Source organism: Myotis daubentonii, chromosome 10, assembly GCF_963259705.1.
Source record: "Myotis daubentonii chromosome 10, mMyoDau2.1, whole genome shotgun sequence".
Classification (NCBI taxonomy): domain Eukaryota; kingdom Metazoa; phylum Chordata; class Mammalia; order Chiroptera; family Vespertilionidae; genus Myotis; species Myotis daubentonii.
In genome coordinates this window covers 72,384,575-72,402,566 of record NC_081849.1, presented here as the reverse complement: position 1 = coordinate 72,402,566, position 17,992 = coordinate 72,384,575, and the positions used below count along the sequence as shown (strand labels likewise).

Here is a 17,992-nt window from a genome sequence, read left to right as displayed (position 1 = left end):
GACACACACATATATATAGGCTTGTTATATTGGTATTTATTGCTACTTAAATATCTAATGCTATTTAAAAAAGAGGTAAGGAGTAAGATTGGGTTAAGGACTCAATTTTAAACTGAATCCCTCCAATTAATTTTTATTGAAGACAAGTTAAGGAAATAATGATCTTTAAATTTAATCTGCTTTTCCCCTAAGTCAGTGGTCAGCAAACTGTGGCTCGCAAGCCACATGCGGCTCTTTGGCCCCTTGAGTGTGGCTCTTCCACAAAATACCGACTTCTGCGCATGGGCCACGAAGTTTCAATCCCACTCACTGTGCGTGTGCGCCCGCACATGGCTCGTGAGCCGCAGTTTGCCGACCACTGCCCTAAGTAATGAAACCTGTTTTTTAGCCCCATTATGAAAGAACTCTAATCACACTAAACACTTAGCAAGTTTCAATTCCATGATTGAAATTTCTACACCCAATCTAATAATAAATAGGTTGGGTAAATAAAGTTGCCCCCCCCCCCCCCAAACGATTGTGGTTGTAACACCTTTTACATTGCTCAAATATAATCTGAGTTCAAGGCTACTTAAATAATATATTGATGTGAAGGACAAAGAAAAAGGAAGTCAATCTCAGATGCCTCCCTTTTAGTTTCCAAAGTTACTGCCACATTAGATGATCACATCTATGAATTTCCTAGATGCCAATCAAATAGGGGTGGAACTCTTACAGAGGAAATGTAAGTTACTGTAGTGTATTTAGCACATTAGATAGTTTAGTCAAATTTTTATAGGAAAAGTGTCCAGAAATCCTAAGCTGGTATTTGATACTGCAGAAAAATCTCTGTGTACATTACCGCCCACTTTTCTGAATGGCCATGTTCGAAGGTCAACATTATTACCTTGCTCATTTTTGAAGGGCTTTTACAAGCATCTGGGGATGGACAGTCATTTGTAGTCACGGGTTCTAGATTTTCAGGATCAGGATCTATAATGCAGAAGAAAAATATAGTAAGTGCAAAATTCCACTATATATGTTGCCTTTTACTAACCTTCCAAAGTAATGTGCATTCCACTATTGAAACCAACTTTTTATAAAGGCTCTCTTCTCTCTGATTTAAAAAGGTATGATAGGTCACCTGCTTACTGACCTTCCACAAGTTCACTGAAAGAAGGGACTGGGCCCTTGGGTTGCAACTGGGGAATGTGATTTGAATGAGATGGAGGTGAAGACGGAACATGACTCGGTGAACATGGGACACATGGTGATTCTCCCCCTAGAGATGAAGCAGAAGCAGACCCAAAGAGAACATTAGAACTGCAAGAACAAGGGTGCAGAGTGATTAGCTGACTCCACTTTTTGGCAAAGGAACAAGCTCACTTACCAATATCTTTATCTTTTCGGTGATCACTGAGAAGTAAAGCTCTCTGGTAACTCCTTTCTCTCACCTGCTCCACTGAAGTTGAGGCAGTCCTTTCAAATAAAATCATGTCATCAATTCAAAGAAGCTACTACTAGCCAGACTTTTCTTTGTCACTTAATAGTCAAATATGTCCTCTCAGAGCAAGTCTTTAATCTTTTGGGAAACCACTTTGGTATTAAGCTTTGGAAACAGTTTTTTTTTTCCCCCTTTCTTTTCCTCACAGCTTTCAAAACAGATTTTTTTTTAATCCTCGTCTCTCTGAAGTACTCAATTGGACTCGATTCCTTTGTCTTAAGCAGTTTCTTGGTGAAAATGAGGGGGAGTTGGAGGGTCGTGTATTAACATTCAGAATGTTACTTCAAATTACCAAAGGTACCAAATACACCCTTTACAATTTACCTTGTGTCCGGATTGTAAGGTTAGCAGGAAGCTCTCTGGGGCAAGGGGACCAAGGAGCAATGTCAATGTGGCCTCCTGCCCTTTGCCAAGACCCATCCTATTTCCAGCTGCTTATCCTACTGAATAGTTGATGATTCTTTCCAGGTAACTGGTAAAGAAATTGGAGGATGTTGGCTATGATAGAGGTTCTTTGGAGAGGAATATTTATGTGAAAACTATCAAGGAGTGACCACAATGGACCTTTAACAACACAGGCAAATATATAGCTGTTTTACAACTCATTAGCAGAGAGGATCTTTCAAAAGTTATGTCCACAAACCTCTATCGCTTAGCCTTGGGAGAACAACAAAAATGAAGACAGTTTATTAACAAAACCTTGTTCTTATCAGGATAGCAGACTTCAACACTTTACAAATAACAAAGACTATTTTCATTATAAGGTATACTATTTGTAGTTATAAAGTTACTAATTAGGTTTTTAAACAGGCTTACCATTGAACTGGCTCATTCTTCTCGGTGGCAGAAACTTCCTTAACAGGACAGTTATTGCTGGTTTCTTCCGAAGAAGCATTATAACCTGTAGCTGGTGTTGCTAAAGGTAGGCCAGCAGTGCTTTCTACTGACTCCCCGTTTTCACTCCTGCTGCCACACCCATCACCATTGTTGCTTAAGTTTCCACTTGCATGAAGTGACACACTGACCAGTGGGAAGTGTTCTGTTTTAGAGCCACTTTTCCTCGCTTCACGTTGTCTTTTACGGTATTCTAATAAAGAAACCTTAAGAAAGGTAAGGAAAAGCAAATCTTTTATTCTTGTTTTATATGTCAGAGTCCATCTATTCTTTTTTTTCTAAAGAGAATTACTATATTTATATTAGGAAAATTATGTAAAATAATTTGATTCTGAACAAATAATTACCAAATGCCTACTATATACTAGGCATTGTATTTAATGATTTACATACATTATCTCATTTAATCCTCACAACAACCCTATGAAATAGGTATATTATCATCCCCATTTTACAGATGAGGAAATTGAGTAACTCACTCACTCAAGGTCACACAGCTGGTGAGTGTTGGAGCCGGGATTCGAACCTAGGTCTTACTTGAAAGCCCGTGCTCTTTCCACTATACTACATTGCTTCCCACAAAGTTGCCAACTGGATTCTGTTATAAAAATTAAAAGCACACATCACTAAAATTCTTTGACTTATAAAGCAATAAGCCTATTAACAAATATAATAAGTGTCGTTTCTCCCATTCCTCTGAAATAAGGCATTCTAATCGTCTTGCTATGTATGCCAAATGAATAATGATGGTAAATCAGGTAATTTATTATTTATATAATACTTATACTTTGCAAAATACAAATACTGACGAAAGGCATTTCTATGTAAGGCTACTTATTCTATATAAAATAAGGGTAGTAACAAATATACAACTTTGTTTTTTTGGTTGGGAAGTGGTTATCATTTTTAAAAGTTACTCTTTTGGTGAAAATAATCATCTCGAGGTTTTAATCTCTGAAACCATGCTTCTTATAAGAATTTTCCATATGACTAGAGTGTTGAAAATGTACATATCAAAAATTCAACTTGAATACCTATATGAATGCCTTACACATAATACATACTATACCTACTAATTACCCTCAGGAGTATGAAAAAAACACTATTAAAAGGTCTATAAATCTTTAAAATTGTAACCTTTTTCTTTTGTGGTGGATTCTGGGGTGTGCAACTTCCGTCGATCAAACTGTCATTAATAGTCCGTCCGAAACCAGATACAAGCCCATCTTCTGAAGTGCAAAACACAGGTGTTTTCATAAACATGCCTCTAGTATCATCCTGCATCAGGCATTTTGACTCACTTATTCGGAAGCCTCCTCCAACCTCCAACTGATGCGAGGGTGTCAGGTCCCTCAAGTTAGAGTTTACTGAGAAGTTAACACCTGTTCTGTCAGGACTCTTTACCCAGGAAGAATATATTGTGCCTCGTCCAGAGTGAGTACATTCCAGTTGGCTGTTCGAGTCAGTCCTGTCATGTGTAGGTGTTTCCATGCTTTTATGCACGGCAGTTTGCTCGGCGGCATCGAGTCCCAGGTGAAGGTCTGCGGCAGAGTCCTTTTCCCCAGGGCACTGCCTGTTGACTTCATTCCTACTCCTAGGGCTGGTGTAACCAATAGTCTTTATTTCTTGCAGACCCAGTTCAGTTAAATTAGAATTTCTAAAAGGCCCCAATGTTAACATGGTTGAAGATCTTTCATATCCCTGTTTAAAGAATAAAAACAAAATTACACAACCACATCTTGAGACTAATTTTGAAGTCTACTAATAATTGTTAAAGCAAAATAATACTAGGAAAAAGTCACCAATTTAACCTTTTTGAATAGTTGAATAATCCCTTACCTCTTGACTGTAAGTGCGTCTCTTAATTTCTGGAGAACTTTCTGGGGAAGAAATATTCTATATAAAAACATAATTAGAATTGAAAATTAAAATATGTGACTAAATCCATGGTATTTATAGAAATGAAAACTTAAAATGAGAAATTAATTACACAGAGTGTGGTTTTAAACTGTCTTTTTTGTTTTATTTCCATTTCTCATATAAGGTCATTTGCTTTAAGGTCAATCTGATATATAGTCATTTAGTATGACTCATAAAATTGAAGGTTATGCTCATTTAAATAAAAAGTTCAAATTATATAAATGCATGTTCCAAAATATTTTTTAGTTTCTTAAAAACTTCTAATCTCAGTAAACCAGTTATTAAAGGGGGAAAAGAAAAGCTATTAAAGTAACACCATCCCCATGAGGTTTGTTTTTGGGGTTTTTTTTTGCATTTAAATTTCTCACCTCAAAGTGCATGGTATTTCCTGGTGTGCCAGGAGTTACTGGGGTAACTGGTGAGTATATGGGCTTATAACCATTTCTACAAGCTTCATCATCTGATTTTATTCGTGGAGGAGTGGCAAATGATGGGTCCGTAGAAGTAATATCTATGTGAGTTGGTGTAGCATATGGTGAAGGAGTAGGAGTGGAGGTTTCTGAGTAAGCAGAATCTAGCAACTGATAAAGTCTTCGTTTTTTTAGTGGTGTCGTTAAATCTGTTGGGTGAAACAATTCATAAGAAATTTTACTGCTGGTATTTGATACAAAGCTCAAAATATCAACTACTACTAATGAATTTAATCCCCAAACAATTTCAGAGTTTTTAAATGGATTACTAATATAAAGCAATCTCTCTCCATCCTACCCCACCCCACCAAACTTAATTTCACTATTAGCATGCATTATCTTGCCAAAAGGCTTACAGACCTAGGGCTCTGAAGAAATCTTAGAAGAAGATATGTTAATTTAACTGAATTGTAAGAGCCCTTTTGAATCTGTTTGAAATGCAGCCAACCCAAAAGCCAAAACTAATCCAAAAATTCAACCATTCTCACCAACATGGCACTGCAAATTAAGGTTTTCATTTCTATCTTCATCCAAAAGGTTGGAGGACAGAAATGAGAAAAAATACGTAACGAAGTACTTCTTTTGTAAGGCATGTCATAATAACTAGAATATTACTTTGTTATATACAGTGGTACACATCTGGCCATATTTTTCACATTAAAACAGTACCAAAAAAAATGATACCTGGAAGGGAACAGCTTTCGTTTAATAGTAGAGGACTTTTATTTTCACCATTGATTATAGGACTTCTGGATCTTTCTTGACAGGGTAAAATAAATCTATGTAAAATTGTTGAGTTTTCTTCTTCTAGAGCTTGTTTCAACCATCGCTGAAATACATCAAACAATAAATGAACAGAAATCAGTTTGTCGCTGTTTATGTAGCCTATTTATGTAGAGCCGATTCCAAAAGCATTTCACTACCAGGAATGGTAGTAAGCAATGAGATTGACATTTGGCTCAGCCTAGATTTTTATATCCAGAAAAAGTTTACCTTCTTGCATGAGCCAGAAATGTTTTCAGTAGGTTCTTTTCTCCTCCTTTTTTCTGAAAGGAATGGTGAAGTGAATCTAATATAGTGCTTAGGAGTAGAGTACACATGGGGGCTGTAAGTGAGACCTGGCAAAGAATTTAGTTGTGTAGCTAACACTTCAGGATCTGTGGTTATGCGCAGAGGCCTTTCGGAAAGGCTATCTGAAGGTTTTCCTGTCTTCTCATTCTTCTCACTTAACCATTCATTGACCAAGTGCTAGAGAAAAGAAAAACTTTGATCACTATATATGCCATTACAGATTCTCCTATAGAACATTCTAAGACCCAATTTATAATTGATGTATTACCTAAAATGATAAATAATTCAAACATTCATATATGATTTCCTCCCCCAAAATCAATGTCATTCTACGTTTCCTTGGTTATCACTAGTTTTATGCCTAATTTTTTTACACAATAATACTTTGTAAAGAAACACAATAACTTTTGTAAAATAATAAAATCTAGGAGACTTCAGCACCATCTTATAAACACAAACACTAAATAAATTTAGGTTACTGCTTCTATTCTAGGTATAAAATGTTTACTTTGTTAGAAAAATCTGATTTGGGGCAGTGCTTTTCTACCCTGGCTGTTCAATATCTTCAGATGAGACCAGTGCATGTACATTTAAAAAAAAAAAAAAAAAGCTGTCAGCGTTGACAATCACTATTGATTTGGCATTTGACCAGGAATTTAAATAAATTTATAGCACTGCAATCATTTAGTCAAGTAATCTATAATAATAAAAGTGTAATATGCTAATTAGACCGGCAGCCGAATGACCTTCCGGAGGAAGCCGGGGCTGCTAGGGCCGAGGCAAGCCACCGAGGCTGCAAGGGCCAAGCCCCTTGCACGAATTTCGTGCATCGAGCCTCTAGTCCAGGGGTGGGCAAACTTTTTGACTCGAGGGCCACAATGGGTTCTTAAACTGGACCGGAGGGCCGGAACAAAAGCATGGATGGAGTGTTTGTGTGAACTAATATAAACTCAAAGTAAACATCATTACATAAAAGGGTACGGTCTTTTTTTTTTTTTTTAGTTTTATTCATTTCAAACGGGCCGGATCCGGCCCGCGGGCCGTAGTTTGCCCACGGCTGCTCTAGTAACTAATCAGGGATGATGTCATATTTGTAATCAAGAAAATAGGTTCTTTTTTAAACATGAGTTTTCCCTTTAATCAAAATTACAAAGATAGAGTTGTATTATTTTTGTCCTTCCAAAGTGGGCAAAAATAACTGCTCATTCTTAAGGCAATGGGTTGTTTGCTCAAGATCTCACAAATTTCAAATTAAACAGAACTGTGTTTCAATCTTATCTGTAACTAACCCTCAGATTCTCCATTAAAGTATACTCCAGGGTCAGTCCTAGATGTTTACTAAGTGTACTTCTCATGGTTTCACAGTACTGGCAAACTACTGAATGTGTTAAGAACAAAGACAAGATAAATTAAATTTCAAAGCATTTTAAAAATATATTTTTATTGATTTCAGAGAGGAAGGAAGAGGAAGAGAGACAGAAACATCAATGAGAGAGTCACTGATTGGCTGCCTCCTGCACGCCTCCCAATGGGGACCCAGCACCCAATCTGGGAATGTGCCCTGACCGGGAATCGAACCTCGACCTCCTCAAGTTTCAAAGTATTTGGACGTAGAAGTTATGAAAGGATACATTCATGATCTACCCTCTCCCCAAATTGCCTAAAGATTACTACTTTAGGATCTCTGCTCCATCCAGTCTGCTGTACTATATTCAAAAGTGGGAGGAAAGTCCTAACCAATTTCACTCAGTGGTTAGAGCATCCATGCGCTGACTCAAGGGTCATGGGTTCGATTCTGGTCAAGGGCATGTACCTCAGTTGCAGGTTCCATTCCTGGCCCTGGTCAGGGCATGTGTGGGATGTTTCTCTCTCCCTCCCTCCCTTTCCCCCTCTCCCCCTCCTTCCCTGCTCTCTAAAAATCAATGGGAAAAATATCCTCGGGGAAAGATTAACAACAACAATAAAAGTGGGAGAAAAACAGAAGCTTCATTAAGGATGTTCTGTTATTTCTTAATTCAGGTGGGTTTATCTCAGTGAATAGTTTCCCATACTGCTTCATTAAGTTTAATGGTAGGTTTTCAAAGATTTTTATTAACTGATCTAAAACTATCCTTATGAATTTTTACACATTCTATGGAAATCCACAATTTCTTCACATTTAATTCTTATAATCTGCCTATAATGTGGAATTCATAAAAAAAAATACAAGATCAAAGAAAGAATAACATCTAAAACCAGTTATTTTTCTTAAGTGTAAACTTGGTACATAGAGTACGCAAAATTATTTAAAGAAATCCTGAATCACAATACTAAAAAAGTAGGTCTTGATAGACTCAATTGTTACTGTTTTCATAACAATAAACATTTATATTGACTAATTTTATAGTCTTGCAATTCTTTTTTAGTTAAAGTATAAAAACTAGCAAGTATAAAAACTATGCCTCTTATTCTGTTCCTTATGAGGTGTTACAGGCTGAATTTTAAAAATAAGTATATTTCACATAAGACAGGAAGCTGTTCTTACATTCATTAACTGCCATACCTTCTTTGTTTTGGGGTACTTTGTAGGACATTTATTAAGTGCTGGAACTTCAGATTCGGTAATTATTTCTGTTAGTGCAGTTTCAGTTTCCGGCTCTACTGCAGGTACAGTATTTTCAATATCATTTTGTTGTGAAGTAACTTCCAAATCAGGAGAAGATGGCTGGATATCTGAACACATGCTGACAGTTCTGTGTCTCCGACGCTGCTGTCCAATGTGAGTCCTACTGCGAGAAAAACTTTTCCTCTGTTTAGTTCTATTCACTTTGGCAGGGGTTGGCTTGCTAGCAGTTTCTTCTTTTACTTGTTCCTAATTCAAAATACAACAGAATGGAACTTTTAATACTATGTTTACATAAGTGAGAAGTTGAAATCTAATAGCGCTAATCTACTTCAGAAGCTAACTTCCCCAAGTTTCTTTATGAATTCCAATATGTACTAACTGACATAATTAAAATTTTCTTACTAAAAAACAAAACAAGTAGAATCTTTATCTCAAGTCTAAATTCTCATAGGATTTGAGAAATGCTATTGAAAGGCCAATATCAGACATTACAAGTTCTTTATCCATGTAATTAAATCGGGTATAAGGAGTTTAAGGGTGAAATATAATGGGGCCTGAATGAGAATACCTGAATAACTTCAGCATCGCTGACCGTCTGTGTGTCTTTACATTCTGGTTTAACTTCCGTCTTGGCTGTGCTGATCCGTTCCAAAGCTTGTTCTCTTCTTTTCTCTCTTTTTTCCAGTCTGGCAAAAGCTTGCAGAATTGCTTCCATTTTCCTTTCTTCTCTTGTCTATGAAATTTAAATTTAAGTGACATAAATATCACAGCTCTAAAGTAAAATTCAAAAGTCCAAATGTTCATGGCAAATTTAGAAAAATTTTATGATACTGTTAGCAAAACACTTCTGATGGTAGATAACGGGGGAGCACAATTATATTAGAGATCTTTCAGAATCCCGAACATCTCGGTAAGCCTGACATTACAAATACATTTCATGAAAGGACACTTGGATGATTATGGGTAAAGCAAAACAAAACCAAAAGGCTCAAAAAATAAACTATATTTTGCTTTAACAAAAACGTTTTTTCTCAATAGAACAGTCAGCCTTTTAAAATACAAATCAAAGTTCTATGATGAAAAGGTTAAATTCATATAACCATAAGGAGTGAATATATTACTGACATGTGACAGCAGGATATCCTGTGGTGTGGTCCTGGGTTCAAATTATGACTCCAGCAGTCATTTACTATCTCTGTGACCATAGACACCTTAACAACCCTAGTTAACCTTTATTTAGAGCCTCTTATTACAATACTTACACTTCAAATCATTACTGATTTCAAATAGAAAATAGCTGTTAAGGTTTTTAGCAGTACTTGGAAAATGGTAGGCATTCCATGAGTGTTAATTATTTCTACTTTGGCTCCATTGCCCTCCATTATAGTTCTTATATGGCATTCCTCTACCTTCTGCTCTTCCTGTCTTACCCTGACATTCAAGGCAGGGACTGTGGAAGAGCAATAGTTCCTGTGAGCATGAATTCTTTTTGGAGAGAGAACATTAAAACCAAGACCTAGCGCCTTGGCCAGTGGGTCTGGCAAATGCTTCAGCTTTCAGCCAGAAACAGGAAGTAAATCCATCAACTGTTCATTTCTCCAAATCAAAGAACCAGGCCATGCATGAGGCTCAGATCCGTTTGTGTTTCCTTCCCTATTGCCATCGATGTGGGGGAAGAAAGAAAAATCAGAAACTCGGGGTCTGGCTGAATGGTCTTTTCAGTTGGAACTTTAGTTCCAGTAATAAGCAAAGATTCAAGCATCAAACACCTACACTCTGGAATCTACTGCTACTCTTTCCTGTATTTGTTCCCTTACTGAATATAACAAAGGAAGGAAAAAAGTAGTATGTCAACAGAATTTCTCAGGGCATACTTACACGTTTCTAAGTAGTTAAATTGCCATACTGTGAACGTGTCAGTCTCACAAAATGTGTTATCCTCACCTTCTTTATTTTACAGGTAAGGAAACAGGTCCAAAAAGGTAAGATTACTTGGTCATAGATACATTATCTGCATCTTTTTACTAGAAATGGGAGTTTTAAAGCTGAACTTTTTCCTTAGATAATTCATCCCTAGTCTTTTAAAATCACTTCACTCAACCCCCTTTTATCTACGGCTCTCTATAAAAACCCTGGTCTCCATATTTCAGGGCTTTTCTAAAACCCCACATTTAGAAATCTGGAGCAACTGGAAAATATAATTTTCATAATTGCTTCACCTGTTCAACAGGGATGGGCGGGGAAGGAAAGGATAATTATTAATGTGTTTATTTAAATTTTTTAAAAAAATAAATGTGGGAAAAGTACGTTCTTTGAGAAGAAACAAACTTAAACTTGCCTTAGCAAGGATTGTTTTGTGTTAAAAATAATTACCTATAAGCCAGGCACCCAATGAAGATACATTCTATATCATGATTATAGAGGGTTTTCTAAAATGAATATGAATTTATGCCTAAATAAGTTTTCTTTGACATAGTCCAATATTCACTTGTTTAGGATATGGCGTGAGGGTCAGAGATAAAATTATTTGATGTAAAGACTGAATTCATTCAATTAAAAACTGAACTCCCTTATAACGAATACAATTACTTGATAGTCAAAGCAAAATCCTTTATTTAGAGATGACCAATAATCTTTCTGAGCTGGTCAGTATCTTAAAAAATAATCTAGTGCTTTGCTGCATAAGAAATCTAAGCCCAGTCCGGCTGGTGTGGCCAGTGATTGAACATCAACCTGTGAACCAAGAGATCCCTGGTTCGATTTGCCGGTCAGGGCACATGCCCGGGTTTCAGGACTGATCCCCAAGAAGGGGCTTGCGGGAGGGCAGCCGATCGATTCTCGCTCATCGTAGTTTCTGTCTATCCTTTTCCCTTCCTCTTTCTCTAAAAAAATCAATGAAAACATTAAAAAGAAAAAGAAATGCAAGCACAGGTATATTAAGTGACTCGCTGAAAGGCAGTACTATAATTATTATCCAAGTTTCCTAGTTCCTGATTCACTCTTTACAATTAACCACTGGCATTCTGCATAAAGCATAACTGCTCCTACATTTACTACAACTGTTAAATATCTTAATAGCTTTAACCCAGCTTCATCTTAAAACACAAATGTTGGAAATGTATAGTGTCTGATATTCTACATGAGAAAAAAATCAGCGCAGATCTACTTTTATTTTAAATTAGATTCATGTCATTCAGCTTTTATATTCACCACTACAACTAATGCATTCTTTGATACATTAGCCAGCTATGCAGTATTTAAAGAATGAAAATTTACTAGCCATGTGAAAAAGTAACCATTTTGTGTATGGCTTGAAGCAGTGACAGCTGTTTAAGGGATTAGAGAAATTCAGAGTCCTAATGAAACCCAGCAGACAGTCAATAGACTTTAACATCTGTGCTTGATATAGTTTAGATCGTACTTGTCATATAAGGCTACTACTAAGACATGTATATTCTATAACCATGACTCATTCCAGGCCTATGTCTCTCCAAACCTCAAAGTCATAATCTGTGAGCTGGACAATTGATAGACTCATCTATAATTAGAATCAGAAAGGGTTGCCTTTCAGGAATATTACATTATTTCTTGTCACACTATTAATGCTGGAGTGTCAGGTGCTAAGCTAAACTATGAGGGATCTCTGATGAGATCTACCTAGATAGCTTTTATTACATACTAGAGCAGTGGTCGCCAACCAGTGGTCCACGGACCACTGGTGGTACGTGATGTCCAAAAGGTTGGCGACCGTTGAACTAGAGGCCTGATGCACGAATTCATGCACAGGTGGGGTCCCTTAGCCTGGTTGGCGATCGGGGTGGCCAGCCAGCCAGGGGGAGGTACAGCAGGAGGTTGGCTGTGGGAGCGCACTGACCACCAGGGGGAGCTCCTGCATTGAACGTCTGCCCTGGTGGTCAGTGTGTGTCATAGCTACTGGCCAGTGGTCAGGTCATCCAGTTGTAACAGTAGCTTAGGCTTTTATATAGTTTCTAGGTATACAAAAGCAAATATAGAGTATGTCATTTCCCATAAGCAAAAGAAATGCTGCTTGATGTCTCCATAGAATTTTATCACTCGAAAATTTTGAGAATTTTTATTTCAACTTTAATGCTTCAATGTAAAAACACATTGATATAATTTTATATTTGGAAGAGACTATGGAGATCTTGTCTAAGCCTCCTATTCAACAAATGTGGGAAACCTAATGTCCATATAGTTCAAAGCTACATAATAAAGAACATGAATTAAAATTTTATATAATATTGCAACTAAAAAAATGCACTTCACTGAGTAAACTGTTATTATTTACCCCAATTAGAGATATTGGGTCATTTAAATTGAGTAAATATAAGCTTATAAACTGTGGATGCTCCATCATAGTAGTTTTTGCAGGAAATTTGCTAATCTAGGAACTTGTGACTTAATTTTTGCTAATCTAGAGACTTGTGACCTTGCTATCAGGTAGGAAGGGGCTTTTCTTAAAAACAAAACAAAACAAAGAAAATCTTGTCTTTTAAAGGAAAGGGGAAGGGTAGAGCCAATCTGCCACCCTACAGCTTTGACTTAGAGAAATTAAAATATTCCTTACTGCTCTAACTGGTTTGGCTCAGTGAATGGAGCATTGGCCTGCAGACTGAAAGGTCACGGGTTCGATTTCTGGTCAAGGCACATGCCAGGTCGTAGGCTCGATCCCTAGTAGGGGGTGTGCAGGAGGAAGCCAATCAATGATTCTCTCCCATCATTGATGTTTCTATGTCCCTTTCTCCCTCTCCCTCTCTGAAATCAATAAAAATATATTTTAGGGGAAAAAGATTCCATACTCAAGTAACTTTCCTTATCCTTTTGAATAGGAATTAGAAATTATTAAAATTTATTACTTTAAAAAAAACAGATAAGACTGGTTACCAATAAAATCATTCCAAAATAGCAAGTATGGCTCATGGTGATATCAACATTTCTTCTCTACCACACGACAATTTCGTTTATCCTTATGTATTGTTTCCTACTTGATTTTCACATATTTCCTACAGTCTGTCCTCCAAAAGGACCTTTGTCTTCTTTTTTTTTTGTTAAGTGACTAAGAATTGTGTATACATTATATAAAGCATGTGTCACTGTTATTTGAAGGCATATAACTTGAAATATTTAAACAAACTTTTAGAAATCTTTATTACAAGACAGCTAAAGCTAAATGTCCTTATTCTGTTTGAACCTATAAAAATAAAACAGGTTTCCTTTTGCTCTTCCTACAATATCATTAATTACTCTTCTTTAGAAACATAATTCCTAAACTATGATAAGAGAAAAAAGGACTTCAGAAAATTAAAATTAGTAATCAACATCAATTTAATCATGCTATAAGGAGAGGAAAGTGAGGTGGATAGTATGTCATCAGATAATTTTTCCGGCAATAAATTTACTCTCCCTAATTTTACTATTAAAATTTCTTTTGCATCTCTGATCCTAAGTCACTTTCTAGAGGCATTAGTAACAGCATGGAATCTGTATAGTGTTTTCTCTGTATTCCATGGAATAAAAATCTGGGATGTCAATATGTCACCACAAAAAGTTGCAAGGGTGTACAAGTTTAGGAAATGCTAACAGTTTTGTTTTGTTTTTCAAATCCTCACCTGAGGATATGTTTTTATTGATTTTAGAGAAAGGAAAGGAGAGAAAGAGAAACATCAGTATGAGAAACATTGACTGGTTGCCTTCTGTACACACCCCTGACGGGATGGAACCCACACCTTGGTATGTGCCCTAACCAGGAATTGAACCTGCAACCTTTTTGGGCATATGGGACAATGCTCCAACCGAGCCTTGGGGCCACGGCTAACCATTTATTGAGTTTTTAAGCATGGCATGTATACTGGGAATCTCAAAGTTTGGGACATGGTATGTGGTTTACTAAACTCAAATGGCCACAGAGATTTTTTTTTTTTCACAAAACATCTTTTACTTTAAAAATATTTTTTTATTGATTACAGAGAGGATGGGAGATACAGAGATAGGAACATCAATGATGAGAGAATCATTGATTGGCTGCCTCCTGCATGCCCCACACTGGGGATCAAGCCTGCAGCACGGCATGTGCGCCCTGACCAGGAATCAAACCCTGACTTCCTGGTTCATAGGTTGATGCTCAACCACTGAGCCACGCTGGCCAGGCCTTCACAAAACATCTTAAATCTGAGTTCTGTGGAATACTTTTATGTGAAGGATGAGGGCTGAAAGAATAATGAGGGATCCTGTATCCTGGAAAGGTCTTCAGGGCACAACTTGAGCTATAAGGAAGCCTTTAGTTCATACTCATGAACCTATATCTTTCCTTAAATGCTTGTCATAAAACACTTAGTAGGCTCATCTGTTGATCATCTACTTTTGTAAAAGGCAGGCCTTCCCCTCCCCACCTCAGGAGCTGGATCTATGACAATGAAAAACTAGAGATTCTTGCTCTTCCATACTTTATATCCTAGTGATATATATAATTCTAGATTATCCTAGCTGCTTGACAATTCAAGACTCTCATACCTAGGTGACTATCCTTTCATATCCCTTTTGTTTCTGTAATTTCTATCCTCCTGAACCATCTTCCACAGACTCCAGTTAAATCTGAGTATAACAGGCCATCAAATATTAATAAGACTATATATTCCCAAGATAGTCTTCTCATAAGATTATGGGAAATTATTTTGAAATTTTAATATACTAAAGATATTTAAAAATATCATATTAGATATTTAATATATTAAAAATACTATAAAGGTTATTTTCATGAATTTTAAATGGGGAGGGGGACAAGCCTCCTTTTTAATTTAAATCTTTCAATGGCTTTGTATTTTAATTGCTCACTTGTTAATTCCAACAAAATAAGGTGACCTTCCCAATATCTAATTCCCTTCTGGCACACTCTACCTCTGACAAGGTTATAGCCACTAAACCTCACCTCACAGCAACTGTCGTGTACCTGGGTGAGTCTACTCAGTAGTGTCCCTGTTTGGACTCAGGTGAGTATAAACAGTCTACTATGTTTCAACTGCCATAACTTAACTGGACTGACTGTAAGAATCTCCCAAATCGATCCCAACCTACTGCCTAAGAAGTACTTCTCATGAACTAAAAAGGAAATGTCTAATACATTTATTCAGTTGCATACCATTTAGCCCTAAGTTTGATTTTATAAGCAGGTAACAACTTTGGGGGGTGGAGGGAGACAAAATAAATGGAGGAAAAGGGAAAATGTTAATAATTAAGAACAGCTTTCTACTTGGGCCCCATAGTAAGATTTTAATAAACTTTCTTGAAATCATCAACCAACCAACCTTATCTCCCTTCCCCCCCAAAACAATCAGCCTATAATCCTATGTAATAAAAGGCTAATATGCAAATCGACCGAACAGCGGAAAGACCGGTCACTGACGCACACTGACCACCAGGGGGAGCGCCACTCAGCCAGAGCTGGGCTCATGGCTGGTGAGCGCAAAGGTGGTGGTGGGAGCCTCTTGTGCTTCCGTGGCAGCTCTAAAGATCCCTTGCAGGATGTCTTAAGCGGGCAGTCGGACACCTCCCGAAGGGTCCCGTACTGCAAGAGGGATATCCCCACCCCATGAATGTCATGCACCAGGCCTCTAGTACCTAAATATGATTTACCATTTATCACATTTATAACTACCTCCAGGCTCTTTCCCCTGGAGAAATAACCATCCACTCAATTCCATACAATTTAGCTATAAGCTAATCTGCACTTTATATCCTACTCATAAGGTCCATCATGAATACTACCTAGTTCGTGAATGGTGTCTGATCCCTCCAGCTATAAGCTATATTTCTAGCTCCTTTACCACACTTCTTGCTGCATTGCAATTGTTTTGTAAATGCCCATGAAGGCAGAGACATTGTCTTTCATTCTCACCAAAAGATCAAGCCAGCAATGAAAATACATAAATCCCCTGGTGCAATTTTTAGAGACTGGGCAAAATGCTAAATAGTAGGTTGTATATAAAATTGCCATCTGTGTAGGTAAAATATGGTCAAGTCAGTAATTTCACATGGTTCAAGCTATACTTCAAAAGGCTGGGCTCTAGCATATTTGAATTTGGAAACTATGTGGTATTTATCTGAGAGGAGAATATGACTGACTCCTTTTTATATTCCAACTTCATGAACACACATGAAAACTAGTATTTCCTATTATACTCATAAGGATAAAGTTTGACCTGTCACAGAAGAAAATCTAAATCAGTTTGACATAAGTTCCTCAGGAGTTAACTATCTTTCCAACTACTGATGTTAACCTAACTAATATATAAGGTAAACAGTAGAAAAGTAAATGCTAATTAGTCTTTAAACTTTTCAAAACCAACTGTTTTGTCCTCACAAATACTAATATCTTGGCAATGGGAAACAACCATACCAATTAGAAATAGCAACATTGCAATTGACTTTGAGGTCAAAAGCCGAAGATTTAAAAATAGTTCATATCCTGCCCTGACCGGTTTGGCTCAGCGGATGGAGCATCGGCCTGCGGACTCAAGGTTCCCGGGTTCGATTCCGGTCAAGGGCATGTACCTTGGTTGCGGGCACATCCCCAGTGGGGAGTGTGCTGGAGGCAGCTGGTCGATGTTTCTCTCTCATCGATGTTTCTGGCTCTCTATCCCTCTCCCTTCCTCTCTGTGAAAAATCAATAAAATATATATTAAAAAAAAATAGTTCATATCCCTTTAAAATACCAGACAAATTCTAAACATTTACACTTTTTCAATTATTCCACATTTTAGTCCTATGAAAAATAACCCAGTTGCACAACTGAGAAGTTAAAATGAATATGCTAAAATTGATATAAAAATGAAGTATTCTTATATATTAATATAGCATGCTAATAGGCAAAATCAGTACCAAAAATGGATTTCTAATAAGCCTTTTTGTCTGTCTGTCCAAAGTTCTGCCATGTTCAACATCAGCAAAAACATATCACTATTTTCTTCTGGGTCAGAAAATGAGGATGTTCTAAGTATCATTACCTCTCTCAGCTTTGGTAGAAGGAGATATTTTTAAAGTAGCCCATAGTCATATAAACTTAGAATGCAATCTGAATAAAAGTATTGTATGGGCACAGAACCAACCTCCAGGTGTTTTTTGTTTTTTTAATTTAATTTTTTTTTAAAGCAGTTCTAAGAAAGGTCCTCCTACCAGACACATACTTCATATAGAAATCAGTAATGCCCTAAATTGGCATTCTGAAAGTTTCCGTAAAATTACTGCAAATACAAAGCTGTGGAATTGTGGAATGAACAGTCCAATATGAAAATCTAGTCAAGAAAGGGTAATCTCGTTAGGTACAGGTAATTTAGATAACTGAATCTTACAAAAGGTTCAATATTGATTCTTTTAGGTAAAGGCAGAACTTAAAAAAAAACAACCTCCAATATTTTTCTTTTCTCCCATCTCTCTCTGAAATTCTGAAGCTATGAAAGAGTTCTACATTTCTTTCACAATTTTGAAGATCACTTATGAATCCTAGAGAAATGATCAAGGCAATGAAACAGACTT

At 36.9% G+C, this 17,992-nt stretch overlaps 1 protein-coding gene across 5 annotated transcripts in view; it reads right to left on the bottom strand.

Annotated features, from left to right (window-relative positions):
• The window catches only part of KMT2E (lysine methyltransferase 2E (inactive)), a 91,405-nt gene that overhangs the window by 2,308 nt on the left and 71,105 nt on the right, over positions 1-17,992 (bottom strand). For 3 of the 5 annotated variants that reach the window (XM_059712772.1, XM_059712771.1, XM_059712774.1), the window contains 11 exons: positions 9,012-9,176; positions 8,381-8,689; positions 5,761-6,015; positions 5,452-5,596; positions 4,666-4,916; positions 4,217-4,273; positions 3,515-4,078; positions 2,300-2,583; positions 1,370-1,458; positions 1,136-1,261; positions 887-972 (listed from right to left, as the gene is read on the bottom strand). In XM_059712772.1, the coding sequence (XP_059568755.1) occupies positions 887-972; positions 1,136-1,261; positions 1,370-1,458; positions 2,300-2,583; positions 3,515-4,078; positions 4,217-4,273; positions 4,666-4,916; positions 5,452-5,596; positions 5,761-6,015; positions 8,381-8,689; positions 9,012-9,176 (2,331 nt within the window). Of the gene's footprint in view, positions 1-886; positions 973-1,135; positions 1,262-1,369; positions 1,459-1,828; positions 1,956-2,299; positions 2,584-3,514; positions 4,079-4,216; positions 4,274-4,665; positions 4,917-5,451; positions 5,597-5,760; positions 6,016-8,380; positions 8,690-9,011; positions 9,177-17,992 lie in introns of those variants that run through there. The other 2 variants (XM_059712773.1, XM_059712775.1) reach the window with 2 other exon arrangements.